Source organism: Saccopteryx bilineata, chromosome 12 (assembly GCF_036850765.1).
Source record: "Saccopteryx bilineata isolate mSacBil1 chromosome 12, mSacBil1_pri_phased_curated, whole genome shotgun sequence".
Lineage (NCBI taxonomy): Eukaryota > Metazoa > Chordata > Mammalia > Chiroptera > Emballonuridae > Saccopteryx > Saccopteryx bilineata.
The window spans coordinates 28,592,306-28,612,667 of NC_089501.1; the positions used below are offsets into that span (position 1 = coordinate 28,592,306).

Below are 20,362 nucleotides of genomic sequence, written 5' to 3' on the forward strand. Positions count from 1 at the left end.
TTTTCTTTTTTGTTTGTTTGTTGGGTTTTTGGAGGGGTTGTTTTTTGTTTGTGTTTTTTTTTGTTTTTTGTTTTTTTGTCTCAGTTGTTTTCCCAGACAATCTTTTGGGGTTCTTAGAGGTAAAACTCACAAAAGTGTGATAGCCTTTCTAACACTGGAATTCCCCTTAATTCTAACTGTCAAGTGTATCTACAGTGAGCCTCTAGCAATTCATCAGTGACAGCTGAAGTGATCATATCCGCGAGAAAGGAAAAGGTGTTCCCTGGAAAGTGACCTCACAGGTGGCTCTGATCATAGATTCCTAACTAGGCAAGTCATGGTGATGAGTCACACCCCATAAAAAGGTTTCTTTAAGCAATGCCTGTCCTTTGTTTCTGGGAGTCTAGGTTGCCATACCTTTGAAATGCGTCCTCTCCGACTGGGCTAGTACATGCCAAGTAGGCCACGAGAGAAACCACCCACAAGAGCACCTGATCTCGTTAACTAACCTGAAATCCCATCCTGCCTTGTTTCTCCCACTTTCATGTCATCTCCACAGACAAAAAGCTGCAGAGCTGTCCTTCTCCACGGCACTTGAGATCTTGGTTCCTGGCAGCTGTCATCAGTTTGGCTCAAACTCATAAGTATTCTCTGCAGGTGTGGACAGTTTTTATATCGGCACCACTACCGGCTCCAACAGTGGACTTCTGCTACCGGTAAGGCTGTCTCTCCAATTGTCAGGAAGAGGTTTGTGTGTGATCTCAACTTTCTGCCGCATCTAAGAAAAAGTACTGGTTTTCAGTTGTTGAGCCTTTTTCTTGTTGTGAATATGGGAGACGTGATTTTCAAACTCTTTTCATGTTAGACTGGAACCAATAGGAGCTTCTTAGTTCATATTTCTAAATTAATTATATCAGACAAGTTGTGGGTCAAATAAGTTTGCAAATATGATGTATATGTTTGCTCACTTATAGTTTGCATTGGGTGTGGGGGACAGGCTGTAAGCAGGCAGAGTTTTTATAGCTTAAGACTTAGTTTTAAGACTAAGCCTTTCCCACCTTTTTTAATTCTAAGATAGTCTCAACACTAAGCTTTTCCCACATTCTTGACTTTTGGATGAAGTGGGGTGGTGCACCCTTATGAGGAATCCCATTATGACTCAGATAAGGGACTTTGTATCAGAGACTTCCTTATTTGTATACTGGCTTAAAGGCTTTAATTTCTACACTATAAAATAAGGGAGACCGGGGGCTCTCTCTCTCTTGGTTTCTGAAATTAGCATTGCAGGAGAGAAGTAGCCAAGATGGTAGACTGCTGAAGGAGAAGCCAGTTTTTGCAGAGAGAAGGAGATGGGGAATAGAGGTGAATAAGGCTGGTGAGATAGAAACTTTTGATTCTGTGAATACTCGGATAAGTCAGTGGCTTTGGGAGCTCTGAATGGAAAGGGAAGTGTTTTCCTACTGTGTGTATTTCTCACCCGCTGGGTGCGAGCTAGGATTAAAGGTAATTGCTCATTAGTTCTTGGCTCCATTGCTCTATTACCGTCTGTTCGAATCAAATCTGAACCTGCATGGGCCAGGCGGCTGTGGTAGTGGTGCTGTGGCTACTGGCTTTATACAAGTTATTTATTTAAACTCATTCAAGTTTTAACTTTTATTTCTGACCTTCCTTTTATTAACTTTAATGTAACAATTACATCTTGTAGAGCCAGAAGCCAGGGCCATTATCAAAGCAGCCTTCTGGCTTATGCAGGTTCGCATTGGATTCGGACAGTCGGTAAAGAAACAACGGAGCCACAAACTGATGGGCCATAGTCTTTAATTCTAGCTTGCACCCAGCGGGCAAGTAAAAACACACACTGGGCTCCAAAACCCACTCACATTCAGTGCTCACAAAGCCACTGACTTATCCGAGTTTCATAGAATCAAAGGTTTCTAGCTCACCAGCCTTATTCTCCTCAGTTTCCCATCTCCTTCCTTATCCCAGATACAAACTCTACACAAACTGGCATCTCACTCAGTACTCTGCCATCTTGGCTGCTTCTCCTGACCTACTCCACGTGGCCTCCTTCTGTTCTCTGCTCTGCTCTCTCTTCTAATGAAAATCTCAGGAACCAAGAGCGCCCCAGCTCCCGTTCTGCCTCTATTTTATAGTGTAGCTTCACAACCTTTAATCCAATATACAAAATAGGGAAGTCTCTAATACAAAGTCACTTTCTGAGGCATGATAGGATTGTACTGCCCTACATCAAAAAGGGTGGGAAAGGCTTAATCCCAAAACCAAGCCCCAGGCTACAAGGATTCTCAACACACATTAATATCACCTGGGCGATGGCCTCATGTGGGCAACGTCATCTTTAACAAAGTGAGCATAATATATTTTATCTGCCCAACACATCTCATTGTGAACTTGTGTGTCCCCACGGGCCTGGGAATGAAAAAACAAAGGGCAGTCAGCAAGTAGAGGGAGCTGGTGTTTGCTGTAGATTATGGAGGGCTGGGCAACCACACCCTCTTTGGTATTTTGGCAGCCACAGAATTTATATAGTATTGAAGTAAAAAATATCAGACATACCTAGTAGCCAATTGAACTATAAAAACACCATCCAAGGTAAAACCTAAAACAAAAACAGATGATCAACAATAATTCTGTAAATATAAAAAATATTATACTTCATTTGCAACTGAAACAAATTTTCCCACTTATTCCATATCAAAATCTATAAATTTCTTCTCTATTTTCTACTTTACTCTTTTCAGTCTACCTCCATTTTTCTCTTTAGTTCTTAACTCTTGTTCTCCCTGTCTCTGTTTATACTTCCCTATTAATCCTATGGTCTGCAGCCTCTAAAATGGTTCCCAAATTTCTGCCTCATTCACACCCTGTGTAATCCCCGCCTGTCAAGTGTAGGCTGGGCATACTGATTCGCTTTCTTTTGGTTTTTTTTTTTTTTTAACTTTTATTTATTTATTTATTTTGTGACAGAGACAGAGTCAGAGAGAGAGAGACAGACAGGAAGGGAGAGAGATGAGAAGCACCAACTTCTCATTGCAGCTCCTTAGTTGTTCATTGATTGCTTTCTCATATGTGCCTTGACTGGGGGGAGGGACACAGCAGACCGAGTGACCGCCTGCTTGAGCCAGTGACCATGGGCTTGAGCTTGTGAGCCTTGCTCAAACCAGATGAGCCCACACTCAAGCCAGCGACCTCGGGGTCTGGAACCCGGACCTTCCCCATCTCAGTTCAGTGCTCTATCTCCTGTGCCACCTCCTGGTCAGGCCTGACTTGCTTTTAATGAATAGAATACAACAGAAGTGACCAGATGACATTTCCCACATTGGATTAACTAACAGACTGTGGCCTGTGTTTTGGGTGGGATCCTTTTCTCTTTGGCTCTGCAGCCAGAAATCATAATGTGAACTGCCTCATAGCAACACCTGAAGGTAGGAACTCATATCTCCAAGGGTACAGCCAATTGGGACCAGAGGCTTAGCATCATCCACGTGAGTGAGTCTCTGGAGCTTAGAAGTGAATCCTCCCTCAGCCAGGCTTAGAGATAACTGCAGCCCAGGCCAACAGCCTGACTGCAGCCTGAGAAAGAGGCACCCAGCTAAGCAGCCCCTGGATTCCTGCCCAGGAAACACGAGATGATATGTGCTTGCTGTCCAAAGCCAGTCCATTTTGAAGTAACTTTTTTATAGCAATGACCCTTTTGTATTCCTCTTGGTCCTGGCTACCCCATTTTGAGAAATAAAGTGAATAAAGTGTAGCATTTACATACTCATATGATGATAATAATTTCAGAATTGTAAATTTATTTATTCTTCAGCTTGTTTACATCTACTGCTATGCAGAGAAGTTCTAAAACAAGAATTCTAAGAATTCCTATGTTGAAGACCTAACCACCTGTACTTGAGAAGGTGACCTTATTTGGAAGTAGGAGAGTTTCAGGTAAAACTAGTTAAGATGAAGCAATTCTGGAATAGGCTGGACCCTAAATCCAATGACTGGAGTTTTATAAACGGACAATTTGAATTCAGGCATCAATACAAGGAGCAGACAGCCATCTTCACAGTGAGAAGCCTGAATAATCAATCCTCTGCACAGCCCTTAGGAGTGCAGTACAGAATGTTGTGTGGAACTTTTCTACATTATGTCTAAGATGTAAAATCATAATGTTTTCTTTCTTTCTTTCTTTTTTTTATTAAGTGAGAGGAGGGGAGGCAAAGACAGAGTCACACTAGTGCCTGACCTAGATCCACCAGGCAAGTCCACCAGGGGGCGATGCTCTGCCCATCTGGAGCCTTGTTCTGTTGCTTGTTGCTCAGCAACGGAGCTTTTCTTTCTGCCTGAGGCAGAGCATGGAGCCAACCTCAGCCCCAGAGGCGGAGGAGGGGCGAAGGAGGGGGAGAAAAGCAGACAGTCGCTTCTCCTGTGTGCTCTGACCAGGAATTGAACCCAGCACATACACACGCCTGGCCCACGGTCTAACACTGTGCCAACCGGCCAGGGCTCCGTAATGTCTTCTTAAAGTTAAGCGTTGTAATTTGTTTTTAAAGTACAGAGTTTTGAGAACCACGTGATTTATTGCAGAATCTCTATAAATATCATGGCTTGTTCTGTTTTCAACAGTCCTTGGACTTCAGCATGACTACTTCTCAGCTGCTGGCTTATGTGGCAATTTCAGTTTTCTGTGTTGTAAAAGTCAGTTCCCGAGACACCTTTATTGCAGCTGTTTACGAGCATGCGGTGATATTGCCTGATGCCACCTTAATATCGGTGCCCTGTGAAGAGGCGTTGGTATTAATGAACAGAAACCTGGATGTTTTGGAGGGAGCGATCACAGCAGCAGCAAAACAGGTACCACTTCCTGAGTGTGCTGGCTTCTATGTATATGATATGTGGGGTCCTAAGAGACAGGGTCACTCTGAGGGTCAATTACATATGTGTCAGAGTATGTAATTATGCATGTGTTAAGGTACATGATGACATATATGTGATAGTAGCCAAGAACTTTTATTTTACAGTCCAAGTCCTACCTCCTTCCCCAAATTATTGGAGGAAGGACACTATTAATTCCCTAATGGTGAGACAAAGGAAAGACAAGAACATCTGGTTTATTATTCAAGGGCAGAAGACCTTTGAGGAACTAGCTGTAAATTCAACAACTTTGTTGCACTTTTCTGCTACAGATGGAGGTAGAAGATAAATGGGTGGGAAGCCAGGTGCTATTTTTAGAGTATTAGTGGCTTTTTTGACTTTTTGTTCTCTTAAGAATGTGCAGATTTCTTTAATGACCTCCAAACAAACTTAAGTTGCAAATTACTTAACAGTCTGTATTATATATATATATATGTATATATATCATACTTCATTACAAGTATATGAAATTCATAATATTAATAAATATTTGTACAAGTAGATAGTACATAATACATATAAAATAGATTATATTTTATACTTCATACATCACACCTCATTTTAATTGGAGATAAAAGTATGTATGTCTGTGCCTTACTTGCAGTGACACAGTGGGTAAAGTGTCCACCTGGAATGCTGAGGTCGCCCGTTTGAAACCCCGGGCCTGCAGGGTCAGGGCACATATGAGAAGCAACAACTACAAGTCCCGCTCCTTCCCCACCACCTTTCTCTCTCTCTCTCCTCTCGCTGAGATCAATAAAAATGTTTTAAGTATATGTTTTTTATTTAAATTTTTTTCAATTACAGTTTGTGTTCAATATTATTTTGTCTTAGTCTCAGGTGTACAGCATGGTGACTGGAAAAACATGTACTTTACAGAGTGGTCCCCATCATATTTTAAGTGCCAGCTGGACCCCATACATGTTGTTACAATATTATTGACTCTGTTCCCTATGCTATAATTACATCTCTGAGGCTATACTGTAGCTACCAATTTGTAAAGTAAATATATTAGTGTATAGTAAGTCCTTAAGTTAAATGAAAATGAAGTTTTAAGTTTAAATGTGTGGTTTGAATGAATATGGTTTAAATAAGATACTCATAAATCAGTTATAGACAAGGGATATGTGAAGTGTCATGTAAGTCAAAGATACATACATATAACATGTGTCTATTAATATATATTCTTGGAGATAGAAAAATTAGCTTTCAGGGTATTGGACAAACCAGTATGTTCCAAATGTGTTAGGTTTGCTCCCTTGCACTTTGCCTGATTGGTGCAGGAGCACGGGGCAGCACCATGTGTGTATAGTCTATGGAAGGCTGTGGGTACTTGCCCTCAGAGTGGCAGATTGCAAATTGCGGATTGCTGCTGCCATTGGGAAGGGCCATTGCTTGCAATTGTTTGCTGGAGAAGGTTTTTTTTTGTTGTTGTTGTTCAGCCTGTTTTGCTTCTGGGGGCCTGAGAGTCCCGGGAGCCCTGAGAGTGAGTCCGGATAGTCCAGATAGAGGGTCGGGGCTTGGGAGCCCTGAGAGAGAGGGAAGCAGTTTTCCTTGCCTATTTGCTCATCACCATTGCGAGACTCTAATAAATGAAATGGCACACCATTTTCTGGCTCCACAGTTCCTTTACTGTCTGCCCAAATCCAACATGAACCTGCATGGCCACAGCAACGGCCATCGGACATACACAGGATGACTCTTCCACCTGAAGGGGCCGGGGGAGCTCAGATTGTACTTCTAGGCTCTCTTCTCCAGTGATGCAGGAATCACATCTGCAGGGGATAAACCAGGGAAGACTGAGACAGAGGAGAAGTGAAACAGAGTTTGAATTGTAAACCAGTCCTACAAGCTCAGGCACAACAATCGGTCAAAGTTCAGTGGGGGATTCAGGGAAGAGCTGAGTTGATAGTTAACACCTGAAATGGATGCCAAGCTTGTGAGCAGCCTGGAAAGCTGTTCATGTTAGGAAAACATTAAGAAAGGATGATGTTAGGGTTGGAAAATGTAAGCGGTTGGGCGTATAAAATACGTAATAACAATATAGAAACCAAAGGAATAAGATTGAATGAAAAACAACCTGAATGGTTTTCCCTCAGCTACTCAGATCCTCAGGTTCTTTTTCAGGGCTTGAGTGTAGACTTTCTTGGGAAATATTTTAATTAAACTACATTTTTAACAGGGTGCACATATTATTGTGACTCCAGAAGATGGTATTTATGGCTGGAAATTCAACAGGGAGTCTATCTACCCATACCTGGAGGATATCCCAGACCCTCAAGTGGACTGGATCCCTTGTAATCATCCCAACAGGTAAAAAAACGACAACAAATCGTGAAAAATTCCATCATGAACATAAGTTTACTTTACTGGGAAAATTTTGTAGACAATCATTGCATAAGATCTACTAACAACTTCAAGTTTCAAGATAGTTTCAGTGCTGGAAAGTAGCATAGAAATCATCAAATTTATCGTGAATTTCCACGAAGGGACTAAATCTGGAGAGATGGTAGAGTAACTTGCTTAGTGTCACAGGATAGCTGGGTAATGGGAGAATCAGATCCAAACTTGAGTCTTCTGACGTCTTATAAGTTGACAGAACAAGTTTTTCCCTAATGGCTCTGTACTTTGAAAAATATGAGTAAATAATAAAATGGAGTCATGTCAGTTTAGAATTTAAAAATTTCCCTTCTCATTCATAAGATAGTTGATGAGGTTTATGTATGTGGTGAAATCCTTAAAACTTAAGCTGATTGTCAACTTAGGAGGTGAGATAGCAGAATTGTGCAGGTGGTTCAAATCAAGTCTAATACAAAGAAACATGAAGTGTTATGAAAGCAGCACTATTACTTTTAATGTCAGCAGGCAATATCTGATGCAGCTAAGAGATTAGTATCAGTTAATTCACTTCTTTCCAAATATTAAATTGTAAGAATTCTTCCTATGGAATTGCTCTTAAAAACACAAAAACTAACTACTGTAACTTCTTATAGAGACTTTATGATTTTACAAAGTTAAATATTATTTATCTTAATTATCTACTTTATTCATACTTCATTGTATCATAATCGTTTCTCATTTAGTCATTTCCCATGCTAGACTTTCTGTTTCTAAAAGGAGTACTCTGATATCACTTCCATTATGAATTGACTTCACTTGGTTCTTTTTTTTTTTTAAGACAGTTAAATTTAACGGGGTGACATTGGCCAACCAGAGTACATAGATTTAGAGAGAGCATCTTCCCATCATTTGGACAGTCGACTCTGCTGTATACCGATCACCCAAAGTCACATCATCCTCCACCACCCTATATTTGTTTCTCTTCATGCCCCTCTACCTCCCCCATCCCCTCCCTCTCCTCCATTCCCCTCCTCCTAGTAACCATTGCACTCTTATCTATGTCCATGAGTCTCAATTTTGTGTCCCACTTAGGTATGGAATCATACAGTGTTCAACTTTTTCTGATTTACTTATTTCATTCAGTATAATGTCATCAAGGTCCATCCATGTTGTCATAAATGATACTATGTCATCATTTATTATGGCTGAGTAGTATTTCTTTTTTTTTTTTTTTTTTTTTGTATTTTTCTGAAGCTGGAAACGGGGAGAGACAGTCAGACAGACTCCCGCATGCGCCCGACCGGGATCCACCCGGCACGCCCACCAGGGGCGACGCTCTGTCCACCAGGGGGCGATGCTCTGCCCCTCCGGGGCGTCGCTCTGCCACGACCAGAGCCACTCTAGCGCCTGGGGCAGAGGCCAAGGAGCCATCCCCAGCGCCCGGGCCATCTTTGCTCCAATGGAGCCTTGGCTGCAGGAGGGGAAGAGAGAGACAGAGAGGAAGGAGGGGGTGGGGGTGGAGAAGCAAATGGGCGCTTCTCCTATGTGCCCTGGCCGGGAATCGTACCCGGGTCCCCCGCACGCCAGGCCGACGTTCTACCGCTGAGCCAACCGGTCAGGGCCAGTATTTCATTGTATATATGTACCACATCTTCTTTATACAACACTCTATTGAAGGGCATTTTGGTTGTTTCCGTGTCTTGGCCACTGTGAACAATGCTGCTCCTTGCCCAAAAATTAATTCAAAATGGATCAAAGACCTAAATATAAGATGTGAAACAATAAATTACATAGAAGAAAACATAGGTACTAAACTAATGGACCTTGGCCATAAAGAGCATTTTATGAATTTGACCTGAAAGGCAAGGGAAGTAAAGGCAAAGATAAATGAATGGGACTACATCAGACTAAGAAGCTTCTGCACAGCAAAAGAAACTGACAACAAAACAAACAGCCGACTAAGTGGGAGATGATATTTTCAAACAATAGCTCAGATAAGGGCCTAATATCTAAAATATACAAAGAACTCACAAAACAGCTAGAAACAAGCAGTCCAATAAATAAATGGGAAGAGGACATGGATAGACACTTCTTCCAAGAAGAAATACAAATGGCCAACAGATATATGAAAAAATGTTCATCTTCATTAGCTATTAGAGAAATGCAAATCAAAACTACAATGAGATGCCACCTCACACCTGTTAGATTAGTTATTATCAACAAGACAGGTAATATCAAGTGTTGGAGAGGCTGTGGAGAAAAAGGAACCCTCATCCACTGTTGGTGGGAATGTAAAGTAGTACAACCATTATGGAGGAAAGTATAGTGGCATGTGACAAACATACATTTTTAAGTCATTCAAGGGCTTCATGGTGATATGTAGGGGAAGACTTAAAGAATATGAGGGAGTAGGTCATCTAGGTATTTTGAGAAAAAGTATTCAAGACCGAGGGAATTCAAGTACTGAGATCATGTGGTCAGAGCAGTGTCTGGCTAGCATGTCAGGAACAGCAGCACGTTGGTGTGGCTGGAGTGATGTGAAGGAGGGAGAGAGGTGTAGGAGGTGGAAGCGGGTAATTAAGGAGGGCCCACTGCATAAGGATTTAAGGGTCATGATGATAACTGCTATTTGAATATGAAGGTAGCTATTAAAGATCTGTTTTGTTTTGTCTTGAAAGAGGTAGGGAGAGAGAGAGAGACAGGAAGCTCCTTTATGTGCCCTGACAAGGAATTGAACCAGCAACCTCCATGCTCTGGGTCGATGCTCCAGAGCTATCCCTTAAGGGATTAACTTTTATTGACTTTTTTTTTTTTTTTATAGATAGAGAGAGAAGGTGAGAGAAAGGAAAGGGGGAAAGAAGGAATTTGTTGGTCCACTCAGTTGTGCATTTTTTGGTTGCTTCTTGTGTGTGCCCTGACTGGGTATCAAACCCACAACCTTGTTTTGGGACAATCCTCTTAATTGACTGAGCAATGACATGTTCTGACTTAAGTTTCACTAGGACCTCTTTGGCAGATAATATAGAGAATAGAGTACAGGGATGATTGCTGTGATTTAGTCTGAGAGATGATGGTGTTGAACCAAGATGGTGGAAGTGTGAGTACTGAGAAATGACCAGATTCTCAATAAAATCCAAAGGTAGCTCTGACTGATTTTGCTGAAAGATTAAATGTAGAATGTCAGAAAAAAGAGGAGTTTGGGTTCATTATTTTTACATACATACAATCAGATAGCGTGTCTCCTTGAATGTGACTGATATCCCCTGAGTCCATTGCTTTCTTTTCTGTCACCAACCTTTTTTGGTGCCTATATCACCAGTTAACCTGGGTGTTATGGGACCAGACCCTTATCATTTTCCTTTTTAATTTTATTTATTTGACATTATACTTCACATGCTTCCAGAAGAATTTGAGAGGGTTTTTTTTTTGTTTGTTTGGTTGGTTTGTTTTGTTTTTTTGGCAAGTGAGAGAAACAGAGACAGACAGGAAGGGAAAGAGATGAGAAGCATCAACTCATTTTAGTTGTAGCTCCTTAGTTGTTCATTGATTGCTTCTCATAAGATTTGAGGTTTCTTCCTAAATCTTACATAATTAAAAAGTAGGACAATTAAGGTATAAAAACACACTGGAAATCACCTGAATAAGGTAGAGGAAGTAGTTGTTACAAGGCGCTATTGTAGTGGGCTGATAATTACAATTAAACACACACTTTAGTTCTGAGAGTTCCTGAAAGGCTTAAAGAGAAAAAGGTTGGCTCAAAAGTTTTCATTGTCTTGAAGAGGAAAGCTTACAGATTTCCTCAGAGCTAACCTATTTCCAATAACTTAACTCAAAGATTAATTTATTTATTCAATATTTTTTCACTGACTTTTTCTTATGTACCAGGAATACCACTCTGTGAGTGTGTAGGAGTCTTTGAATAAAGGCCATCCTTTAATTCAGTAATGTCTGCATCTATAATCAAGATGATCTGACTTAAAGATTAAAGAGTCCATCATTAGTTCAAAAAGTTAAAAAATAAAAAGCTTGCTTAATTAGCTAACTTGAATGAAAAAGCAGTTTGATATTTGGTTGTGTATTACTTGTACGGTTAGTTCCGGGTTTTGTGTGCATACATGGTTTCTCTGGTAAGATGAAATGATTTAGAAGTGCCCTCGCCATATCTTATACTTGGGTGTCTCCCACACGATGCACTTGAACAGTTCTGCCCAGAACGTCCTTTCCTCAGATGCACACATACATACTGAGCATGGTGAGTTGTGTGGAAGAATTTAGCAAGTATTTGTTGAATACTTACTTAATATGCACTTATTATAAGTTAGTGAATGTCTTCTTCAGTAATTAATGATTATTGTTAGCTGGACCAGTGGAGCTGTAGTGGATAAAGCGTTGACCTGGAATGATGAGGTTCCAGGTTCAAAACCCCAAAGTTGCCAGCATGACTGCAGCCTCATTCAGCTTGAGTGTGGACTCATCAGCTTGATTATGGGATCATCAGCATGACCCCATGGTCTCTGGCTTGAGCCCAAGGTCACTGGCTTGAGCCCAAGGTCACTGGCTTAAGCAAGGGGTCACTGGCTCGCCTGAAGCCACCCAGTCAAGGCACACATGGGAAGCAAACAATGAACACTAAAATTTCAAAACTATAAGTTGATGCTTCTCATCTCTCTCTCTCTTTCTTATTCTCTCTCTCTCTCAAATAATAATAATTATTATTATTATTGTTATACCTTGAGATTAAATAAACACTTTGAGATAAGTCTTAAGAAATACATTTTAACTTTACTGTTTCACCTCTTTCTTCTGTTCCCAGTAGCACTAGGGCAGAGATCTCTGCAACATTAAGCATTTGGCAAATATTATAGATGAAATGACAAGCAGGCTGTCCTATGGTGGAGTAATAGATAGAGCGCCGAAACCCTGCGCTTGCCCAGTCAAGGCACATAAACAAGGAACCAATGAACAGCTAGAGTGAAGCAACTATTTCTCATCCTGCTCCCACCTTTTCTCTCTGTAAAGTCAATAAATAAAATGTATTTAAAGAAAAAGAATAACAAGCAGATTTCAGAATCATATAAGCAAAATTCATTTTTATACTTTATTTACTTTGTAATCTTCACTAAAGTATTTTTCAAATTAATTGAAAGTATTGGGATATTTGGTTCACAACACAATATAGATTTCGAGTAGACAGTTTGATAAAACAGCATCTGCACACCGCATTGTGCTCCCTCTGACCCCCAAAGAAGTCTCTTTGTTCTCACCTTCCTTCCGTTTTATTCCAAATCAAAACACAGGATTTAACAAAATATTTTTGGAAGCTTTTCTGGCGATAATAAACAGTCTGAGAAATGTAGTTTAAATGAAACTATATTAGAATGTATGCTATACAGTATTTTCAAGATTAAAAAAGACAAAAGGCGCACGTGTGTGTGTGTGTGTGTGTGTGTGTGTGTGTGTGTATGACCAGAATTGTTTAAAAAATCCAAAACACCAGCCTTCTATTTCATGTACCTATTCTACCACTTCAGGTAACCTGGCAAGACTCGGGGTAAATATGATATGTTTCAAATGGTTCAATGTGTTGTATTTCTATCTGTGCATTTCAATACCACTGAAGCAAATGAGGGGAAAAAACTATCAAATGACCACTTTTATGTGTGTGTGTGTGTATTAAAATAATTTTTTACATGTGCTTTTCCATCTGTCCTGGTCTTTTACAAGGACATGGTTTGTAGATGATTGCTATCATTTTGTACCAATTTACACATTTAAAGGTCTTGATTTGATACTCGAAAGAAGCTTGCATTACTATGGTCAGCAGGTGGCACCACATCTTTATTCATACAACCGTTATCTCAGCTTTCTCAGCTGCTCTTCAACAATCTAGTATTATTACACTGCTCACAAATATTAGAGGATATTTCAAAATAAATATAAAGGGATGAAATATCCCCTAATTTTTGTGAGCAGTATATTTTAGTGTTGTGTCAATACAGAGTAAATATGGCTAAATATTATACATTCTGAGGTCTCATTTTTCAAAACTTAATTTTAATTGCTTTCCTGGAACAACTACTGGAAATGTGATAAAAATAAAGAAACCAAGCATTAATATTGATAAATGTTCCAGTATTCCCACCTTTCCATCCTCGTTGGCACTGTCCTAGCTCAACTCATGTTTCCTCTAATCTGACCTTATGAAACAGCTTGCTAATGATTTCACTACATTTTTTCTCTAAACTTTCTAGAACATGCTATACTGAGATATTCTATTAATATATATATATTTTTTTATTTATTTATTTATTTATTTTTTACAGAGACAGAGAGTGAGTCAGAGAGAGGGATAGACAGGGACAGACAGACAGGAACGGAGAGATGAGAAGCATCAATCATTAGTTTTTCATTGCGCGTTGCAACACCTTAGTTGTTCATTGATTGCTTTCTCATATGTGCCTTGACTGTGGGCCTTCAGCAGACAGAGTAACCCCTTTCTGGAGCCAGCGACCTTGGGCTCAAGCTGGTAGAATTTTTGCTCAAACCAGATGAGCCCGCGCTCAAGCTGGCGACCTCGGGGTCTCGAACCTGGGTCCTCTGCATCCCAGTCTGACGCTCTATCCACTGCGCCACCGCCTGGTCAGGCAATATATATATATATTTTTGACAGAGAGAGAGCCAGAGAGAGGGATAGATAGGGACAGACATACCGTAAGGGAGAGAGATGAGAAGCATTAATTTTTCATTGTGGCACTTTAGTTGTTCATTGATTGCTCTCCCATATGTGCCTTGACCTGGGGCTACAGCAGACAGAGTAATCCCTTGCTCAAGCCAGCGACCTTGGGCTCAAGCTGGTGAGCTTTGCTCAAACCAGATGAACCTACCCTCAAGTTGGCAAACTCGGGGTCTCAAACTGGTCCTCCCAGTCCAATGCTCTCTCCACTGTACCACTGCCTAATCAGGCTGTCCTATTAATCTTAAAGAAAATTTATTATCTTACTTCTGTCCTCAAAGCCGTATTAATGGTACCCCTTGTCTATTAAATTGGAACAGGTTTCTTGGGCTCTGTGCCTAGCTTTATCTCTTATGACCCCAAGTGTATCTTTTTAATCCCCTTTGCTTATTTTTTCCCCTAAAGATTCACTAGTTTCCTTAGTAAGATTTATCTTTTCTTATCTCCAAGGATTTTTCCTTAATACTTTTTTTTATTGTGGTAATATACATGTAACATAAAATTTACCATCTTAGCCATATTTGAATGTACAGTCAAGTGGTATTAATTACATTAATAAGTCTGTATAATCATTATCATCATCCTTCTCCTGAACTCTTTATCTGGCAAAACTCAACTTCTATACCCGTTAAGTAATAATTTCTCTTATGTTTGCTCAGGCAGCACATACTAAAATAGGAATAATTCAGAGAAGATTAGCATGACTCCTGCAGAAGGATGATATAAATTACTGAAACATCTCATATTTTTACTTATGGAAGAGGAAACATTACAACTGATACAGAAATACAAAGAGTCATAAGAGACTCTTATGAAAAATTATATGCCAACAAATTAGACAGCTTAAAGAAATGGATAAATTTTTATAAAGAGACAACTTACCAAGACTAAATCATGAAGAAATAAAAATCTGAACAGACCAATAATGAGTAAAGAGATTGAATCAGTAATCAAAACCCTCTACCATTTTAAAAATAATTAATGCCACTCCATATCAAAATCTTACAAAAGTTGAAAAAACTAATTTTTTCAGGCTAGCATTATTCTCATACCAAATTCAGATAAGCATACCACAAGAAAAGAAAACTAATGGTCAATATCCTTGATGAATAAGAAGGAAACATTTTTAACAAAATACTAGCAAACCAAATTCAACAATGGACTATTTTGTATTCAAAACTCCATGGACTATTTTTTTTTAACATTTTATTTATTGATTTTACAGAGAGAGGGGAGAAAGGGGAGGGCAGTACAAGAAGTATCAACTTATAGTTGCTTCACTTTAGATGTTCACTGATTGCTTGCGTATGCCTTGACTGGGCAAGCCCAGGGTGTTGTTTTTTTTTGTTGTTTATTTGTTTTTTGTATTTTTCCAAAGCTGGAAACGGGGAGGCAGTCCGACAGACTCCCTCATGCGCCCGACCGGGATCCACCCAGCACACCCACCAGGGGGCGATGCTCTGCCCCTCCAGGGTGTCGCTCTGTCACGACCAGAGCCACTCTAGCACCTGGGGCAGAGGCCAAGGAGCCATCCCCAGCACCCGGGCCATCTTTTGCTCCAATGTAGCTTCGGCTGTGGGAGGGGAAGAGAGAGACAGAGAGGAAGGAGAGGGGGAGGGGTGGAGAAGCAGATGGGTGCCTCTCCTGTGTTCCCTGGCCAGGAATCAAACCCGGGACTTCTGCACGCCAGGCTGACACTCTACCACTGAGCCAACCGGCCAGGGCTAAGCCCAGGGTTTTGAACTGGCAACCTCAGCATTCTAGGTCCACATTCTATCCACTATGTCACCATAGGCCAGGCTGATCATAGACTATTTAAAATGGGGTTTATCCCGGGGATGCAACGGTCATTCAACATACACAATAAAAATATATATATCACATTAATAGAATGAGAGATAAAAATTATATGATCACTTCAATATATGCAGAAAAACACTGAACAAAATTCAGCATCTTTTCATGATAAAAACTCCCAATGAAGTGGGTTAGAAGAAACATAACTCAGCATAATAAAGACTACATAAGACAAGCCCACAGTGAACATATACAACAGTGAAAGGCTGAAACATTTCATCCAAATCATGAACAAGATAGAGTGCCCACTCTCACAACTCCTATTTAACGGATCTGAAATTCTTAGCCAGGCAAGAGAAAGAAATAAAAGCATCTGAATTGAAAAGAAAAAAATAATGTTTCTGTTTGCTGATGAAATAATCTTGTAAAAAGAAAATCTTAGGCCCTGGCTAGTTGGTTAAGTGGTGGAGTGTTGGCCCTGTATGTGAATGTCCTGGGTTTAATTCCTGGTCAGAGCACACAGGAGAAGAGACCATCTGCTTCTCCAGTCTTTCCCCTTCTCTCTCTCTCTCTCTCTCTCTCTCTCTCTCTCTCTCTCTTTGCAGCCATGGCTGGATTGATTCGAGCAAGTTGGCCCCAGCACTGCAGATGACCCGATGGCCTTGCCTCAGGAACTAAAGCATTCTTGAACAATGGAATGTTAGCCCCAGATGGGTTAATCATTGCATTGCCCCCAAGTGGGCTTGCTGGATGCATCCTGGTCAGGGCACATGCAGGAGTCTGTCTCTCTGGCTCCTGTTCTCTCACTAAAAAAAAAAAAAAAAAAAAAAAAAAAAAAAATCATAAAAATTTCACCAGAAAACTGTTGGAAATAATAAATTCAGTAAAGTTTCAGAATACAAAATCAATACATGAAAATCAGTTGCATTTATATATACTAACAATGAATTACATGAAACAGAAATAAAGGAAACAATCCCATTTATAAAGTATTAAACATTGCATAGTAATAAATTTAACCAAGAACATGCAGTATCTTACAACAAAACCTATAAGACATTGGGGAAAGAAATAAAAGAATACACAAATAAATGGAAAAATATCCTGTGTTCATGGATCAGAAGATCCGATATTGTGAATGTGTGCACACTACCCAAAACCAGCTATAGATTTAATTAAATCTTTATCAAAATTCCAATAGCATTTTTCACAGAAATAATAAGAATCCTAAAAACTTTAAAATAAAATTTTAAATATTTTATTTATTGATTTTAGAAAGAGGTGAGAGAGAGAAAGAGAAGGGAGAGGGGCAGGAAGCATCATCTTCTGATAGTTGCTTATCTTATATGCTTTAACTGGGCAAACAAGGCTTTCGAACTGGTGACCTCAGCATTCCAGATCAAAGCTTTGTCCACTCTGCCACCACAGGTCAGGCACAATAATTCTAAAATTTGTATAGTACCACAAAAGACTCCAAATAACCAAAACTATCTTAGGAAAAAACAAAGTAAGAGGCATCTCACCTTCTGATTTTAAACTCTATTTCAAAGCTCTAGTAAACTAAGCACTATGGTATTGACATCAAAATGGACACATAAATCAGTAAAAGAGAATCAAAAAACTAGAAATAAACCCATCCATTAAAGTCAACTAATATTTGACGAGAAAGCCAGAAATACTCAACAGAGAAAGGATGGTCTCTTTAGGATATGATATTGGGAAAACTGGATATTTACATGCAAAAGAATGAAATTGGATTTTACCTTTCACCATTCACAAAAATTAACTTAATATTGACTTAGGCATAAAACCAGAACCTGTTAAATTTCTAGGAGAAAAAATGGAAATAAAACTCCTTGAAATTAGTTTTGACAAGGATTTTTTTTATATGATTCCCAAAGCATAAGCAAAAAAGCAAAAATCAATAAATGGAACTACATCAATCTAAAAAGCTACAATAATACAAATGAAACGATAAACAAAGTAAACAGGCATCCTAGAGTGAGAGAAAATATTTGTAAATTATATATCTGATAAGTGGGCAATATTCGCAATATATAAGGAATTTATACAACTCAATAAGAAAGAAAATGTTTTTATTAAAAAAGGGACAAATGATCTCTATAGATATTTTACCAAAGAAAACATACAAATGGCCAACAGGTATGTGAATAGATGCTCAACATCAGTAATCATAGGAAAATATAATTGAATATCACATTGAAGTTTCACCTCGCACATGGTAGAATGGCTATTATCAAAAAGACAGACGATAACAAAGCCTGGAAAAAACAAGGAGAGTAAGGAACCCTGTGGAAATGTAAACTGGGGCAGCCATTATGGAGAACAATACAAAGTTTTCTCAAAAAATTAAAAATAGGACTTCCATGTGATTCAGCAATATCACTTCTGGGTTTTTTTGTTTGTTTTTTTTACAGGGACAGAGAGAGAGAGAGAGGGATAGACAGGGACAGACAGACAGGAACGGAGAGAGATGAGAAGTATCAATCATCAGTTTTTCGTTGTGACACCTTAGTTGTTCATTGATTGCTTTCTCATATGTGCCTTGACCGCGGGCCCTCAGCAGACCAAGTAACCCCTTGCTCAAGCCAGTGACCTTGGGTCCAAGCTGATGAGCTTTGCTCAAACCAGATGAGCCCGCGCTCAAGCTGGCGACTGCAGGGTCTCAAACCCGGGTCCTCTGCATCCCAGTCTGACACTCTATCCACTGTGCCACCGCCTGGTCAGGCTGGGTTTGTTTTTAAAGGAAGTTTCCAAGAGTATCTGCACTCCCATGTTCACTGCAGCATTCTGCAGTGCCCTGTTCTTTGTATCATTATTTACAACAGCTTAAAGCGGGATTCTAAGTGTCAATGAACCGATGAATGGGTGAAAACAATGCAGTATCCACAGAGACCCTCCCTTATGGTTTTGCTTTCTGTGGTTTCAGTCAGGTACTTCTGGTCACCTGTGGGCTGAAAATATTAAATAAAAAGTCACTAAAATAAACCATTCATAAGCTTTAAATTGTGTGCTATTCTGAGTAAAGTGACCAAATCTGTCCCACTCTGTATGTGCATCATCCCCGTGTCTGGGGTGTCCACACTATACGTGATACCCACCCTTTGGTCATTTGGTAGCCATCTCAGTTATCTGATCAGCTGTTCCCATAGCACAGCGCTAGTGTGCCAGTAGCACTTATTTTCCTTAACCCTTTCAATACTGAGTTTTTTTCATGCTCGCTGACCCCTGGGAATGAATTTTTTTTTCAGAAAATGAAAATAGTTTCAGTTACAGTTTTATTAACTTAAAATTATGTTTGCTTGATAACCAACTTATGAAAACAAGAAGAACATACATTTGGCTTTTGTGTGTGTGTGTGTGTGTATGTGTGTGTGTGTGTGTGTGTGTGTGTGTGTTTCTGAAGTTGGAAATGGGGAGGCAGTCAGACAGACTCCTGCATGTGCCCGTCCGGGATCCACCCGGCATGCCCACCAGGGGGCCATGCTCTGTCCATCTGGGCATTGCTCTGTTGCAACCAGAGCCATTCTAGCATCTGAGGCAGAGGCCATAGAGCCATCCTCAGTGCCCAGGCCAACTTTGCTCCAGTGGAGCCTTGGCTGCAGGAGGGAAAGAGAGAGACAGAGAGGAAGGAGAGGGGGAGGGGTGGAGAAGTAAATGGTCATTTATCCTGTGTGCCCTGGCCGGGAATCGAACCCGGGACTCCTGCACACTAGGCCGATGCTCTACCACTGAACCAACCGGCCAGAGCCCATTTGGCTTTTTTTTATGTTGTTTTACACACGGACAATCATACTCTGGATGGTCTGGAGGCACAAGGACATATATGAATGTTCGTACTGCTCTAAGGGTTAGTCATGGCCCCAAAGCACAAGAGTGGTGAGGGTACTTGATGTACTTTATGATGCCGTAAAGTACATTTAGTAAGTGAAAAAGTAAAAGCTCTCATTTTAATAAAGAAAGGAAGAAGTCCTATGCTGAGGTTGCTAGGATCTATGGAGAAAATGAATATTCTACCCATAAAATTGTGAAGAGGAAGAAAGAAATTTGTGCTAGTTTTGCTGCTGCAGCTCAACCTGCACGAGTGATGTCCAGCAAGTATGGCTTCTGATCTTTCTCTAGAATGCTTTCTGGTGGTTCATTTCTTCCTCTACGTGGGCCATAATTTTCCTGTGTATTTGCATGTCTGATGATTTTGTTAAGTGGACATTTGAATCACGCAATGTGAAAACTGGCAATCAAAATTTCTCCCTTCCCCAGGGTTTTGCATTCTTGTTTGTTTTGATTGTTGTAGGATGTTTCTACGTGGCCATCAGCTTGCGGTGTAACTTAAGGTTTTCTCAGGTTATTTTTTAGCATGTGCCTTTCTCTGGGCACGAGCAGGGAACTTCCTAAGTTTTCTATGTATGTGATTGTTTTTTTAGGTCCTTGTTCTTAAATGTCTGGTGCCTAAAAAGGGTTTGGGAAAAAAGGCATTGCAAATCCTCTAGAAGTCACTTGAGGAAGAGGGAGATAGAATTGCAACAGTGTGTGGAGGGTACAACAATGGCTGCCTTTTCCTGAGTCTGCATC

General features: G+C 40.1%; 1 protein-coding gene and 1 pseudogene across 3 annotated transcripts in view; both read left to right on the forward strand.

The window, feature by feature from the left end:
* The first annotated feature begins 381 nt into the window (after positions 1-381).
* LOC136316451 (pantetheinase-like) overlaps positions 382-20,362 on the forward strand; it is a 34,774-nt gene continuing 14,793 nt past the window's right edge. For 2 of the 3 annotated variants that reach the window (XM_066248482.1, XM_066248480.1), the window contains exons 1-4: positions 382-695; positions 3,809-3,930; positions 4,612-4,839; positions 7,082-7,212. In XM_066248482.1, the coding sequence (XP_066104579.1) occupies positions 4,627-4,839; positions 7,082-7,212 (344 nt within the window). In that variant the 5' untranslated portion in view covers positions 382-695; positions 3,809-3,930; positions 4,612-4,626. The remainder of the gene's footprint in view (positions 696-3,808; positions 3,931-4,611; positions 4,840-7,081; positions 7,213-20,362) is intronic. The other variant, XM_066248481.1, reaches the window with a different exon arrangement.
* LOC136316509 (U6 spliceosomal RNA) lies at positions 14,622-14,722 on the forward strand (annotated as a pseudogene).